This window comes from Chaetura pelagica, unplaced genomic scaffold, assembly GCF_000747805.2.
Source record: "Chaetura pelagica isolate M959 unplaced genomic scaffold, ChaPel_1.0 scaffold142, whole genome shotgun sequence".
NCBI classification, from domain to species: domain Eukaryota; kingdom Metazoa; phylum Chordata; class Aves; order Apodiformes; family Apodidae; genus Chaetura; species Chaetura pelagica.
The window spans coordinates 5,976,801-5,990,462 of NW_009952973.1; the positions used below are offsets into that span (position 1 = coordinate 5,976,801).

General features: G+C 36.2%; 1 protein-coding gene across 1 annotated transcript in view; it reads right to left on the reverse strand.

Annotated features, from left to right (window-relative positions):
• The window catches only part of MARCH1 (membrane-associated ring finger (C3HC4) 1, E3 ubiquitin protein ligase), an 84,163-nt gene that overhangs the window by 29,711 nt on the left and 40,790 nt on the right, over nucleotides 1-13,662 (reverse strand). The window contains exons 2-3 of the mRNA XM_009995926.1: nucleotides 13,073-13,123; nucleotides 3,784-3,863 (exon numbers count right to left, since the gene is read on the reverse strand). Coding sequence (XP_009994228.1) covers nucleotides 3,784-3,863; nucleotides 13,073-13,123 — 131 coding nt within the window. The remainder of the gene's footprint in view (nucleotides 1-3,783; nucleotides 3,864-13,072; nucleotides 13,124-13,662) is intronic.

The following is a 13,662-nucleotide window of genomic DNA, read 5'->3' on the forward strand; positions in this document are numbered from 1 at the left end:
TTCCTGCTCATGCAGCTAAATGCACATTGAGGGAACTGCTTATAGCCTTATGTGCATATATAAATGTGTTTCACTGCCAGCAATGCATGAGGAAGGAAAAAGGCGCCTAACCAAACACTTATAGACAAAGTAACTCGCACCAGGAGACGTTCAAGATCTCCATTCCTCCTTTGTTTCTATGCAATTCCATCCAGGTGAGAGCCATTCCTCTCAGCCAGTTTTGTCACACCAACTAGAAGACATGAATACTTAGGAAGAAAAGCTGGAAGAAACATCTGCATAATACAAATTTTTCACCTCACAACCAGGTATGTTCATTTCAGTTTTAGAATAAACATCAGTAAAAAACCTTCTTCTTTGTCTTATGCAGAAAAAATGGTTAGTGTATATGTGCACATCTGCACTGAAATTTTTTGTTTGTTTCAGAAGCAAGATTATGAATCTGAAGAAAAACATACTATAGATCATGAGTCAATTCAGTGTATGGACCTGCCCTGAAAAACAGAAAATATAGTTTATACCAAATCTGTAGTAAAAAACATGCCTTCCTTTTTCTTCAGCTTTCTGCAAATTGATTGACTTACCAACTATGAAAAATGTACATGCTTTTTATTTTTTAATGCTTTCTTAGATGTATTATCATCACTACGATACATCCAGTAATAACAACCAATTCCTGACATGATGATAAATGCAATTATGACTGTCTTGAAAATTTTTTCATGATGGGGCAAGTTACCAACTGTTTTGAATTTTACTTTGGTTGTTCCAAGAGCATTTCTGCTGACAGTGAACCCAGGAGCACATACTTATAAAAAGTTTTTAACCTCTCTCAGCTAAACAAGAGTCTAGCTGAAAAGTCTGCATGCACATCAAAAAAGTCCATCCTTGAGACAACATCCAAGTCTTGCAAAAAGTGCCAGAATAATGATAATAAAATTGAATAGGTTGAGAAGACAGAGAAAAACGTGGAGTCTGCTTTCCATCTGAAACCAAAAAGTTTGCAGTCTTAGGCAACAGTTAGGATTACTCTACATGAGACAATTAAAAAACTTTGACTTTAATTTCTCTCTCCTTTTTTAAAAATTTTTTTTCTTTTTTTTACTTGGTTTAGTTAAGCCTGTATAAAGACTTACACTGAAATAATTTAAGTATTTGGATAGCTCATATTCAGTTAAAAATTATTAAATGCCCCCTATTTATGTTTATATAGAGAGATATATATATATGTGTGTGTGTGTATATATATATATTCTGTGCCTCCTTAGGGTTAATGGTTCAGAAATTAAGAACAACTGAAAATGTTGAAGTAGTTATCTGTGCACATCTCTGGATTATACCAAGTAGACAGCCTTCAAGTGATTAAAAAACATATAAAATATTTACCACTGCTGCTGTTTGTATTTCTGTCACGGGAGAAGGTCCCAAGCCAAGGGACCTGTGGACCTGTTGTACAAGCACATCTGGACTTTACTCTGAAGTAAAACTTAAAATTATGATGGCAGACACTGATCAGACAACTGAAATGTCTGTTCTCACTTTGTAAGTGTAACAAGGAGTGCACAGCACTAGAGGCATTAGATCTCCTGCTGTGAAAAAAAGCACGATGCCTGCAGATTATTTCTTTCTTTTTAAAACTAGGATCTTTGTAGTGTGATACTAGGTTTAAGTATACTGTGGAACCACATGATGTGGCATCATGAACTTCCTCATTCTGCCTTTGTTTACATTTCCATGCAAATTTCTTCCCAGCAAAGAAAAGTGAGAAGTTTTGGGTTCCCATATTAAGAAACTAAGCCTGATCCTCATTTACACTTTACAGATGAGATTCAACACTGGCTCACACATCTGAGCAGAGGAAAAAAAACCAATAACAAAAAAAACCCCAAGTAGTTTCAGTTCTGTTAAACTTACAGGATGGTGCATTTTCATTTACCACTAAATTAAGTAACCCTAGTCCACCCAGCTGTCTACTCCAAATTCAGACATCAGCTCACAAGTGGCCAGCTTGCTCTCATTTCCAGAGAAAAATGCTCACCCTCTCATACTGCACTTCACACTAACAGTCTCAGACTGTTAGAAGCCTGAATCTCTGGACTAAAGAGAATTGTCTGCATTCATTTTTCTTCCCCAAAGCTTATTTTAATGCTTATTCTCCACTATCACCCTTTTTTATTGTTCCAATCCTTGTGATGGGTACCACAGTAACAGTCCCTACACATTCACAGTGTAGAGGTGTTTAGCAGTGTCCAGAGGGGGTGTTTTGCTGGCACTGTCCATAAGACTGGTTTTGATTCAGTGTCCTCTAAAGCCACCATTACCACAGCAAACATTTTTTTTTTTCATATAAGTTTATAAAAAATGAAAAAGAGGGACCAAAGCTGGATTTGAACTGATCACTTGAGAATGAAAAACTCCATATCCCATTGTATTATCTGGCACCTGGGCCTTATTCTCTGCCTCTGACTGAAGATTTAAAAGTGATATTCTACCAGAGGACATGGCATGTCCCTCATCATGAAAAAAAATCAAGCTAAGGAAAACACTTGGTTCCCTTGTAGGATTACCATTTATAAATTAGAGAAGTATGTTTTCAGATAGAGATATGGTAACTTCTCTGTAGCAGAGGTTTTGTGTTACTTCTTATGGCCTGCCTAGCAGGTTACTACTGAGAAACAGTGACAGAAAGCAGTCAAGAGAATGGGCACTCAGCCCACAGCAGTGAGAAATTCCTTTTAAGAATGGTAAACTTTTCTTATTAGGGACTAACCTGCATACTTCAAAATCATCAGACAAGTCATCATACAACACTGGAGGCTTCTGAACAGCATCAGTCAGATGGGGCCCTGTCCCAGCAGGTGCCCTGTTATCTGGGACTGCCAGAGCATCACTGCTGGAGCCTGTCTCTGCAAAGCAGTCCTTTGAATCTCTACTGTGTCTAATGGTAGGCTGCCGATCTCTGTAGTAGCTTTTGCCTTTGCTTTTCCCACATTTCCTTGAGGAAATCCTTGCTTCCTGAGATGATGCTGAAGACTGTGATTCCTTAAGCCTTGGAGCCCTTCTTCTGCGGTGATTTAAAGTAGGATTCTCGGGGTCAGATACTTCTTGCTTCTTTTTCCCCGTTGTCCCCAGGGTGACAAGTTCAACAGCGTTACTTTTTGAGGACTCATCCTCCTTAGTACATGATCTATTGTTCCTTCTCCCCCTCCTGGGCATTCTGGCCTTTTCTCTTGCTCTCCTCCTATCCTGAGCCCACTGACTCTCATCCGAAGATGATGATGAATCAGACGCATTCCAGCTCGATCTCTCTGGTTTAGGTTGTAATTTACAGTCTTTCCCCTTTCCTTGCTTTTCAGTATGCTCACCATTGTCTCCAGTCTCTTTTTTCCGCCTAAACCTTCGTTTTACTTGTTTCTTACCAGACTCCCTATTAGAAGGGGTCAGCACCATGACAGGGGTTGCATGTTCAAGCTCATCTTCTGACAAATCATGCAAAGCAGTAGATCTAGACAAAGCAGTAAGCAAAGGAAAGGGATGGAAATGGCAAGGATGGGTGGAAGGAGAGAGAAATCAGAAAAAAAAGGATGAAAATGAGAACACGAATTTTAATAGAAAGACATGAGACTGAAAAGCAAAACAGAACCAAAACAGAGATTAAAAGAAAACTGAAGTCTATGTAAATGATTAATAGTGTTAAGCAGAAGCAAGAGCTACAGATTATTTAATAAAGACAACAAATAACCAGCATCAGCCAGATTAGAGTATATTTTTCTCGATACATACCTACAAATGTCCTGAGTGGAAGGGCAGACAGACAACCGTGACTGACTCCTGGGAGCTGTTCCTGTTGTAGGACTGCTTGCCTGTTGAAATAAGTTAGACAGTTTGGAATCTTTGTCCATGAAATACATTGCAGATATTTTGCTGCTTTGCCACATGATGACAAAATTAAAGCAACTGTTGCTGCTGTTCATAGCACACTGTTGAACACATGCAAGCTCACAAAATACAGGAAGCCTGACCAAAAGCAAAACCTATTTGTGGAACTAAGTACGACTGAAGTGTTTCAGCTCTCATTTGCTCATGACTACTTTTTGTCACTGTTTAAGGAAGCAGCTTTCAACATTTGAATTTTCAATTTGGTTTTGATCTACTGCAAATGTCTGATGGGAGAAGATGTTTTTACTTCATGCAATCAAACAACCACGATGATTCTTTTCAAAATGGAGTGAAGTGCATTGACATTATGCTGAGTGATGAAGAGCACAAAGCTAACCTATGTTAAGTGGACTGACAGCACAGCAAGAAAATTAAAGTATGTTTTAAAAGGCTTTCAAGGCAATCAGATTTTGCGAAGAGCTCATATATGTTAAACTGATGAGCATGAGAAGACCAAAGTGCAGGCTGCATCTCTACAGAGCTGATCACATTCCCAAGCAGCAGGACAGATATAAAACTCATTTACTATGTTACATTTTGCTTATATGGTTGTTGCTACAAATTGCAGACTCAATTGCTCAACACTACCACTGAAAAATAAATGTTGATGGTGTTAACAGCAAACCATTTCAATCTGCCTCACAATCTACTGGCAGCATAGCTGTACAGAATCTGAATTTAAATCCAAGGCATTGTGATTCTTCAGGATCACTCACAAGGTATAGTATCACAGGAAGAGGGTTCAATACAAGTAATCCTTAATGCTATGGCCTTCCTTTAGCTGATAAGGGCATTATCTTACAGTATGCAACTGTATCCCACTGTGAGCACCAATACCAACTGGAGACAAATTACTGCAAGTTTAAGAGTTCCACAAGATCATGCACTAGCTGTGGGGAAGAATTATTATTAAGCAAGGGTACATATAATACAAAGATGTAAAGGCTGTCACCTCAAGCTTTTGTACTAGCAAACCAAATTCAGTCACAGGCAGAGCCTATAATTAAAATTATTTCTAGCTCACCTTTTACAGACTTTTTTTTTTTTTTGTGGTGTTAGTTTGAAGATTAATAGTTCAAGCAAAAAAATAAATAAATATAGCAAGTACCTCCTGACACTTCACTTCTATTCAATGTTCTTCCTACCCATTATGTTTCATGCTTTGATCTTTTAGAAACATCAGTCACCACTCTATGCATTTTTATTTTTAATGGTATGCCAGCTGAGACTTAAGAACAGTGCTTTTGCATAAAAATAATCTCCTAGCTTTCAGAATTCAAGTAATCTTTTTTATCTCTTGATAAGCTAATGTCACAACACCAAAAATATTACTAATTCTTTACTACTAAGTTCCATGAAATGAAACTTTAGTGGTATGAAAATTAAGAAAAAAAATGAGAAATTTAATTGATAAAGCTTCTGGGCTCAATGTTCAAACAGTTTTTCAATGCCACCAGACAGAGAAGAAAAACTGGAATGACTGCAGCCTAATGCTGGAAAAAAAGGACAAGTATCAGTGAAATAAACTGTTGTATTTCACGTCTCTTTCTACAAATGCAACATTTCAATAACACATACTGTGAAGGGATATGAATCAGTTTTACATACATGTTAGAAACAGAGGACATCTATACGATTGGGTATATAATCCTTTTCCACATCAGCCTCTAGGATTAGGTTGAAGGGATTAGGCATACCTTAAACCATTTGTGCAGCTACTTGATGAGGAAAGATGCAGACACCAGCACCAGAGCCACATTGTTGGGCTGAATGCTTCTGCTATGTCAAAAAAAACATCCCTCCAGACTAAACCCCAGATGAAGGACTGCTGAAGACATCAGCTCTAGAGTCAAGTGTGAACTCCTGCACTCATTCCTTGTGCATAGTCTCCATTTCTTTCTCTCCTCACAGCTGCAGGATTGTACCATTGCCCCTTGCAGGATCTGTGCACTATAGAGATCTGGCTCGATCGTACACAGTGCTCAAGGCCATCGCCATGCGATACAGACAAGACTGATGTCACCTTGCCACAAGCATTACCCTATGAAGGGATAAGGAGAACGGCTAAGCTGGCCCAGCAACTGTAAGCAGGTCTGCATAAATTAAAGAAACTTTCAGCAGCTATTAAAGCAGGAAGTCAGCTAGACTGCTCTTAAGACGGCTGGAATCAAGCCAAACATTAAAACAAATTCCTTGAAAAGCTTTTACACTTATTATTTGGGACAGGAGACAGGTGGAAATCTAATTATTTTAAAATAAAAATTACATTACCAGTTTGATTGCTTAAGTCTTTCATTTCACTCTCAGCTGTAAAGTGGTCTGGACTGTTTCAGCCCTGCTCAGACAAATTTATTTTCTAGTTCCCCTGCTCTGACATAAAGATGTTATGTTTAGTTGCACGTAACTTAGAGCAAGGTTTATTTCCTTCTAAAATAATGTACATCATATTCTTAAAAAACCTCTAATGCTTTTTTGATTGTTTACCCAATCCCTATCAGGAGCAAATCCGACATCTGGGCAGGCAAAAAGCCTATGTACCAATTCAGTCTTCAAAAACAAAGCAAGAAATTCCAACATGCCAAGTTATACATAGGGTAGTTCAGATTCTTATCTGTAAGCAAGTTTCATACAACCAGTTTCTACAACTTTTAAATACAAATTTTGATTTTTATCTACTTTTAAATAGCTTTTAATAGTAAAATGAACCCATTAAGTGATTTCTATACCAAAGTAGTAAATAAAAAAGTTGTCCGACAACTAATTTCTAAGCAAGGCAGCCCATTTCTCTACATCATCAATACAAGGAAGATGCTTGAGGGATAAAGCCAACTCCAGCTGATTAGGTTTGGCATTTCAAAAACATTACTAATAGTGAGAAATTCCCCACTCACCACATTCTGCTGTCTTCATCAGTTTAGAACTTTCTCATCAAGGATAGGCAATTTAATCAAGTGACATAACAGGGCACTTATCCATAATTATTTTTTATATGTTCAATAGAATTTGGTAGTATGCTTTTCAAACAGAGTACTGGTAAATACAGAGTTTTCAGGACAAACAAGATGATAACCATGTATACGACACAAGAGGACTTGAATTTCACAAACACATGCCCATGTTAAAAGCCTGCAGCTAAGAGAGAAATGGCACAGAATTAAGTTCAATTGATGAAAACAATAAGAATTTCAAATAAAGATTTCCTTTATTTTTGTTTTCAGAATCTCATAGAATTTTCCAGATAATAAAAAATGAGAGTCCTCACTGCCCATCTATTGCTTAATACTGCATATTGAAACTAGTCCAAGAACATGAGCCAGGTGAAACTTCGTAAGAAGGGCTTTGACTTCACCGAAAAGCTGAGTAAAAACACGTTCCACAAGTGCAAAGCATTCCTATTTCACTGGAGTTACAAGAACAAATCAGATGTAATGGACAGCTGCTATAAATGGCCTCAGAGATACCACCAGGAAGGCTAATTAATTCTCTGATGCCTCTTTTCTGAATAAGAAAGGTGTCACGGTTGTTTAGTCTTAGGTGGGGGAAGAGAAGATGGTCTGTACACCACAGAAGGCATTTCCAAAAGGTGCTCAGCTTACCACACTGCTGAAGCAGAAAGATGTAGGAAAGGGAGGGATGATAGAGCAGACAGGAAATATGACTAATGCTTTGTTCTCCTACTAAGTATGCTTTATATCAGTGATGCATGACGAAATTCTCCAGATTCCACCAGCCAATATAGTGAAAAAGCTGAAACTCTATCCTATTAAGATAATGGCATACCAAGGAATGGATACCATAGAAAATTAAAGCAGTTTGCATAGCAGTGAGCTCAGCAAGAAATCCAGCCTGTGTATTTTAATCTGAAAATTTCTGCTTTGTAAAAAAATGCAGCTTTTTATGGAAAACATCCATCTTTATAAACTTTTATATGCCTAATTTCCTAGGTCTAAAAAGATCAAAAGCACTGAGTCAGGTGTATCTTATAAAGTGTGTCTCGATGGCAACTGGAACTTATGTACATAGGTTTGGGAGAGGAGGCTTTCCTCCTGGTTTTGTTGGGTTTTTTTCCCCCTTTTTTTTTTGTTCCTTTATGGTGGAGTTCCTGCTTTGCACTCAGATCATGGCTTTACAGCAACCGTTGCATTGTTAACTCAATTTCTGCTACATTTCCTCTCACAGAATTTATTTTTGTAAACTATTTTCTTGCACATTTCTTCCCCAACCCTCTTCTTTCTCTCCTCTCCTCTTTCCCCACACCTCTGAAAAGAAGGAATGAAGGGAAAAGTAACACAGAAGAAAGGAGAGGATATGATTCTTATGATTCTGCGGAACAATACCATTCAGCACCTTTGAAAGACAATATGATCCTGTTATAAAATGGTTTGAAATCTAAATCACTGATTTCTTTCCATTTAAAGTAAAATAAAAATTTAGTGGGTTTTTTTGTGGTGTTTTTTTTTTTTTTTTTTTACTTTCCATTAAAGTAAAATCAAAATCGCCAGTGGCAACTCTAACCTACTATTTAAAAAATGAAACCAACAAAAGTAATTACAACTTTGACTTGTAGGTTCAATAAGCTTTTTAATTTCTTTTCTCCTGTCTTACTGATCTATCTTAATTTTAAAGTTAGAGGTTCTACGAAAAAATCCACTCTTTCTAAAGCCATGGAAGTACTGATAGCTAAGCTTTGAATCATCAGATTGATTATACTTCAAAAAAGTTTTTGTACTGTGACAATGCAGTGTTTTCTATTCATGATTCTCTTCAAGGACGCATCTTTCTAGGAACTGTATACTTTGTTAATCAAAATGTTAGGTACTTCCTAAACAAATATATACTGAGGTAGGTGATCGAAATAAAGGTTGTGCTGGTCTTCACACAAAAGTTGCAGAGCCCTGAGACCAGCAGCTTTTGACTGTCTGGAAGGAGCTAAATGTAATTTAGCCTGTAGAAAATGTGAAGCACAAAGCACAAACTTTACTTGTTATTGGATTTTGTAATCTTTTAGTTCAATGGTAGTTAGCATCAGCATTCAGAGAACCTAATTTAGACTTTCTTGTCCAAAGAGGGCATGTTTCCACATATCCCTTTATCTGCAAGACTTAAAAGACTCAAAATATTTATATAAACTCTAAACAGCTTTCAGTCATATGACATTCCTGCCATTCTCCCACCAGTACATATGTATGTCAGTGCACACACTCATCACATCCTTCCTTTGGCCTGATGGGCTATGAATGAGACAGGGCAGTAGTACACAGATAACTCAGGGATGTCTTTAAAGAAGTGGAAATTATATATATGCATTACACACAAAGTGAGCTTGTATAAACACATAAAGCTTACGGTACTTCACACATTCCAAACATATATGCAATTTTATCTGGCTGTGTGCAATGTGGCACATTCAAGTATACACCAAACTGCTGGTAAGAACTGTGATTTAATGAAACAGAATCTGTGCAACTGTATGTAGCATTTTATACACTTACATATTTCGTCTCTCTTCCCTCTCATTAGAAGGTGAGTTTTAAACAGGTCAATTGTGTCCAAGAATAAATTGAAAATGTATTATTTTCTAGCGGTTGTCCCCTGGAACTGGTATGTATTTAATGCAATTTTTTTCAGAAGTTCAAATATCAGGCAGACTGAGGTAAATTCTATAGCCATGCCTTTTGCTAAGCTTATTGTAAATAAAGAATACATTATACAGACAAGCCACAAAGTGTTCTCTAGACAAAGAAATGAAACATTTACATCTAAGAGGAAAAAAAGTCATTACACCATTGTATCTAAATTCAGTTTTTGCCTTTCTTTGCTTTATGTTTGGATGAACAAAATACTCTTCACTAACTGTTTACTTTGTGCCATTGTTTTTTACAGTAATAGAATCATAATGAGAGTTAAGTGCCAGGTTAGTGTTCACCTTTGATATTAATGTTCCTGTTTATGAGCAAGAATAATAATTTAAATGACTTGCGTAGCACTTACACTCATATTTTAATGCTTGTTTTGTATACATGGTATTGTTCACTGTAACAGCCCTTTTGAAGGCTGACATTTTACTCTGTGCAAGAGCAAGGACTTGTTTTTTCTTAGATTATTTTCTTTTTTGAAAGCTCTACGTTTTCTCTCAGTTGCTCTTTACAGCAATCTAGAGTCTACAGTTGGAAAGGATAGAGCAACATAGTTCCTTGAAAAAAAAAAAAAAAAAAGAAAGCATCAATCTGGAAGAGAATCCTCATTTATGATGAGTGCGAAATTGGCAAAAAATAACAAATAAGAATAACAAATGTGGATTGACTTGCAGTAGTGCAGTTCCCTGTAGCAAAATGCAAGAAATCATAGAATTGCTCTTTAGGATTCAGTCATACAATAGATACTGCAATCCTCCTTAAAGCTATAAAAACCCATGGTATGAATTTTTTTTTAAAGGAGCATTTAAGACCCATTATGCTTTTTCTACCATGAAACCTATCATTTGTGCTTACACTAATTCAGATAGAAGATATGCATTTTCTCTTGGTATCACAGGGTGGTATGTTTTACCCATTAAAAAAAAAATGCAGAGTGTGTAATAGTGAGCTCTGCTTCAAGTTGTGTACATCACCCAAACTGTGACACAGGACTCTTCATACATTCACCTCTTACTGAGAGAGGTTGAAAAATTAGAGAATAAACATGAATGTGAAAGAGAAATCAATCTGAATGGAAGAGACAAACCAGAAATGTATCATTCAAAAGGAGAAAATATTATATTACATTAATTGATAATTAGCGAAATATATTTCAAAATAAAAACTGAGTAGCTCAGAACAATAATAAAAAAATTTGCAACAACAAACTTGTCATCTAACACTTTAGCAGGCAGTACTTTGACATGCTGGTGCCTTTTGGATTTTGTTTCTGTCTTACTGAGAGGAACCCAACCTGACATAAGAAATCAGTATAAAAATTGCAAAAACATGTAGGAAAATCAATTGTTAATCCTTCTTTCCTTTCTCTGTTGTTTTTCATATTCTAAATTAGACCAATGGATATTATTACACTGAATCTTTCAAAATGTTCACCTCACTAATTCCTGATGTAACTCAGCAGAGTTTTATTGGATAGATTCTTCAGAGACTTGTAAATAAAAAGTGTTCTAACACCTGCTTCAGGCTTTTGAGAAGCAATTGAGCCAAAACAAAATCAGGCAATTTGCTCCAAGCCTGAGCTTCTCTGCACTGAAAAATAAGCCCAAAGTTCTCATCAGAGAATTGCAAATCTTACTGTTGAGAGAGCATCCTTCTCTAAGGAGCTCTTGAATCATAATTAACATGTAGAAAGATAATTACCATGTGTTAGAAATATTTCTTCCAGAAAGCATTCTAACATAACCAGGCGGCCTCAGAAAAACATCTAAGCATAACCTCTACAGGCTGTAATTCAAACAGAAGATTTGTTCCACTGGTTAACCATAACAGAAAAATGAATCCACCAGATCCTTCTCAGACTAGCAATAGTCTTAAATTATGCAAATATTTAAGAAGATATAAATAATAAGTTTATTTTTAAAAAGTTTATGCTGCACAGAACCAAGCAGCAGCAAACAGCTACTGAACAAGGTAAAATTTGTAATTTATGTATATTTAAACACACCCACATAATTCTGAAATCCAAAACAAGCCTGTCTCTTACAAAGAAGTTGGCTCTGCTACCAACACCATGGGAAATGGGTTGGAGACAGTAAAGTAAGGGTTAAAAAAAAAAAAAAGTGAAACATAGCAAGGCTGCTTCACACCTCACACTTCCAATATTTTTATGTTTATATTTATAAATATTGCAGTAGATAGGTTTTGAAAGCCATAGTTAGTAACCAGGGTTTAATTCTGTCACTGCAAGATAATATGAAACACACCCTAGTCCCCAGTATAACCTATTATACTGATTTGTGATTCAAGACAGCCAGCATGACTTCACCAAGGGCAAGTCCTGCCTGAGCAACCTAATGGCCTTCATTGATGAAGTGACTACATCAGTGGACAAGGGAACAGCTACGGATGTTGTTTATTTGGACTTCTGCAAGGCCTTTGACATGGTCCCCCACAATATCTTGCTCTCTAGAAGGCCACCCTGAGCTGCATATAATAATAATAATAACAACAACAACAACAACAACAATAATAATACTAATATAACCATACACGTAGATTTCAAACTCTACTGAAAATAATACATGCAACTCACTATGATCAAGCTTCTATGTCAGGAAGAGATTCAGCCATAGCATACAACAGGCTAGATATATTCTATATGTTTTTCCCTGCATTTTTTTTTTCCTTATTAATGCAAAAGAGCAAAACCAAACATATAATTAGTTTCCTTAATAAAAAAAAAACAACAACAAACAACAATAGTCACAGTTTGGGGTTTTTTTTATGGCTCTGAGAAGAAAATGGTTTTATGGTGTGTACCCCACAGACAGTGGAGAAGGGGCTTAAGGATACTGAGCTTGCACTGAATGCAAAATACTTAATCTTTAGATAAAAATATAATACATGGCAGAGGTTTCGGCTGTGATTCAAATAATTCTTGATTTTATCTTTTACCTCCTGTTTATATCCTGGCATTTTGGCATAGATTTCAGCCACATCTGAACAAAAAGATACAGAAAAAATGGGGTTAAAAACAAAGAACCCCACTACAAATCACATTTTGCCATTTCCCAAGGATTACCTTTTCTGTCTCCTAGAAAAAAAAAAAAAAAGCATCTAGATATAAAGTCCTGGCTTCAGTGAACCTTAAATCCCAGTAAAAGAGCTTTACACATTGCAGTTATTATTTGGGTAGAGCAGGGGCAAAAAAATCAAGCAGTAATTCTGTCTTAGGCCATCGTCTTAATGTAATGTTAAGCAGTTGTGGAAAGCAGGTGCAAGAAATGCAACTTATTTACTTACTGTTACACATAGTACAGTAATGACTAATAGTATGTTTATACTTTAGGGCAGATTTGCACAGTAACCATAATGTTAGGCAGCAAAAAGATAACATCACAATATGCATATATGGTTAAATGGGATAAAATTCTGTCTTATATTTGATAAACTTAATTTCCTTTAAATTCTATACAGAAGAAATAGATTTCACATACCTTTGAAATGTTACTTGATCGACTTGTGGAACGCCCTGGGGATTTGTCACTCTGGAAACCAAAATTAAAAGATTAAAAAAGTTATGTCATTTGAATTCTACTTAAGAAGTTCTACTCTTCTTGTGAGTGTACAGAGTTTCTCTCCCTCTCCTTTTCTTCATTTTGGGTACTGACTGTACTCTGGAACAAACAACAAATAAACCATTACAATATTAATGTGAATTACATCAGTAAAAGTTGAAAAAACTTCTAGAAGAAACTAATTTAGAACTTCATTACAGGGTGGTTTTTTTTGCAGGGTTTTTTTAACATTTTGAATGAAAGATTAATGTATCACAGCTCCTCATGAAAACTGGTACTCTTGTATGATGATGAATGTTTCGTGACAAAAAGTAAAATCCACCTAGTTACACTGGACACATGCCTTCTCAAAAAGTTGAATTAATCCCTTCAGAAAAATTAAAACAGTACTAGATGAATTCCTGCCCAAACATGTTCTCAGAACAAGAAATTATGAACTGCCACAGATATAGTTCAATTTACCACATATTCCTCCATTCCCTCTCGCTCATGAAAAAAACTACATAGAC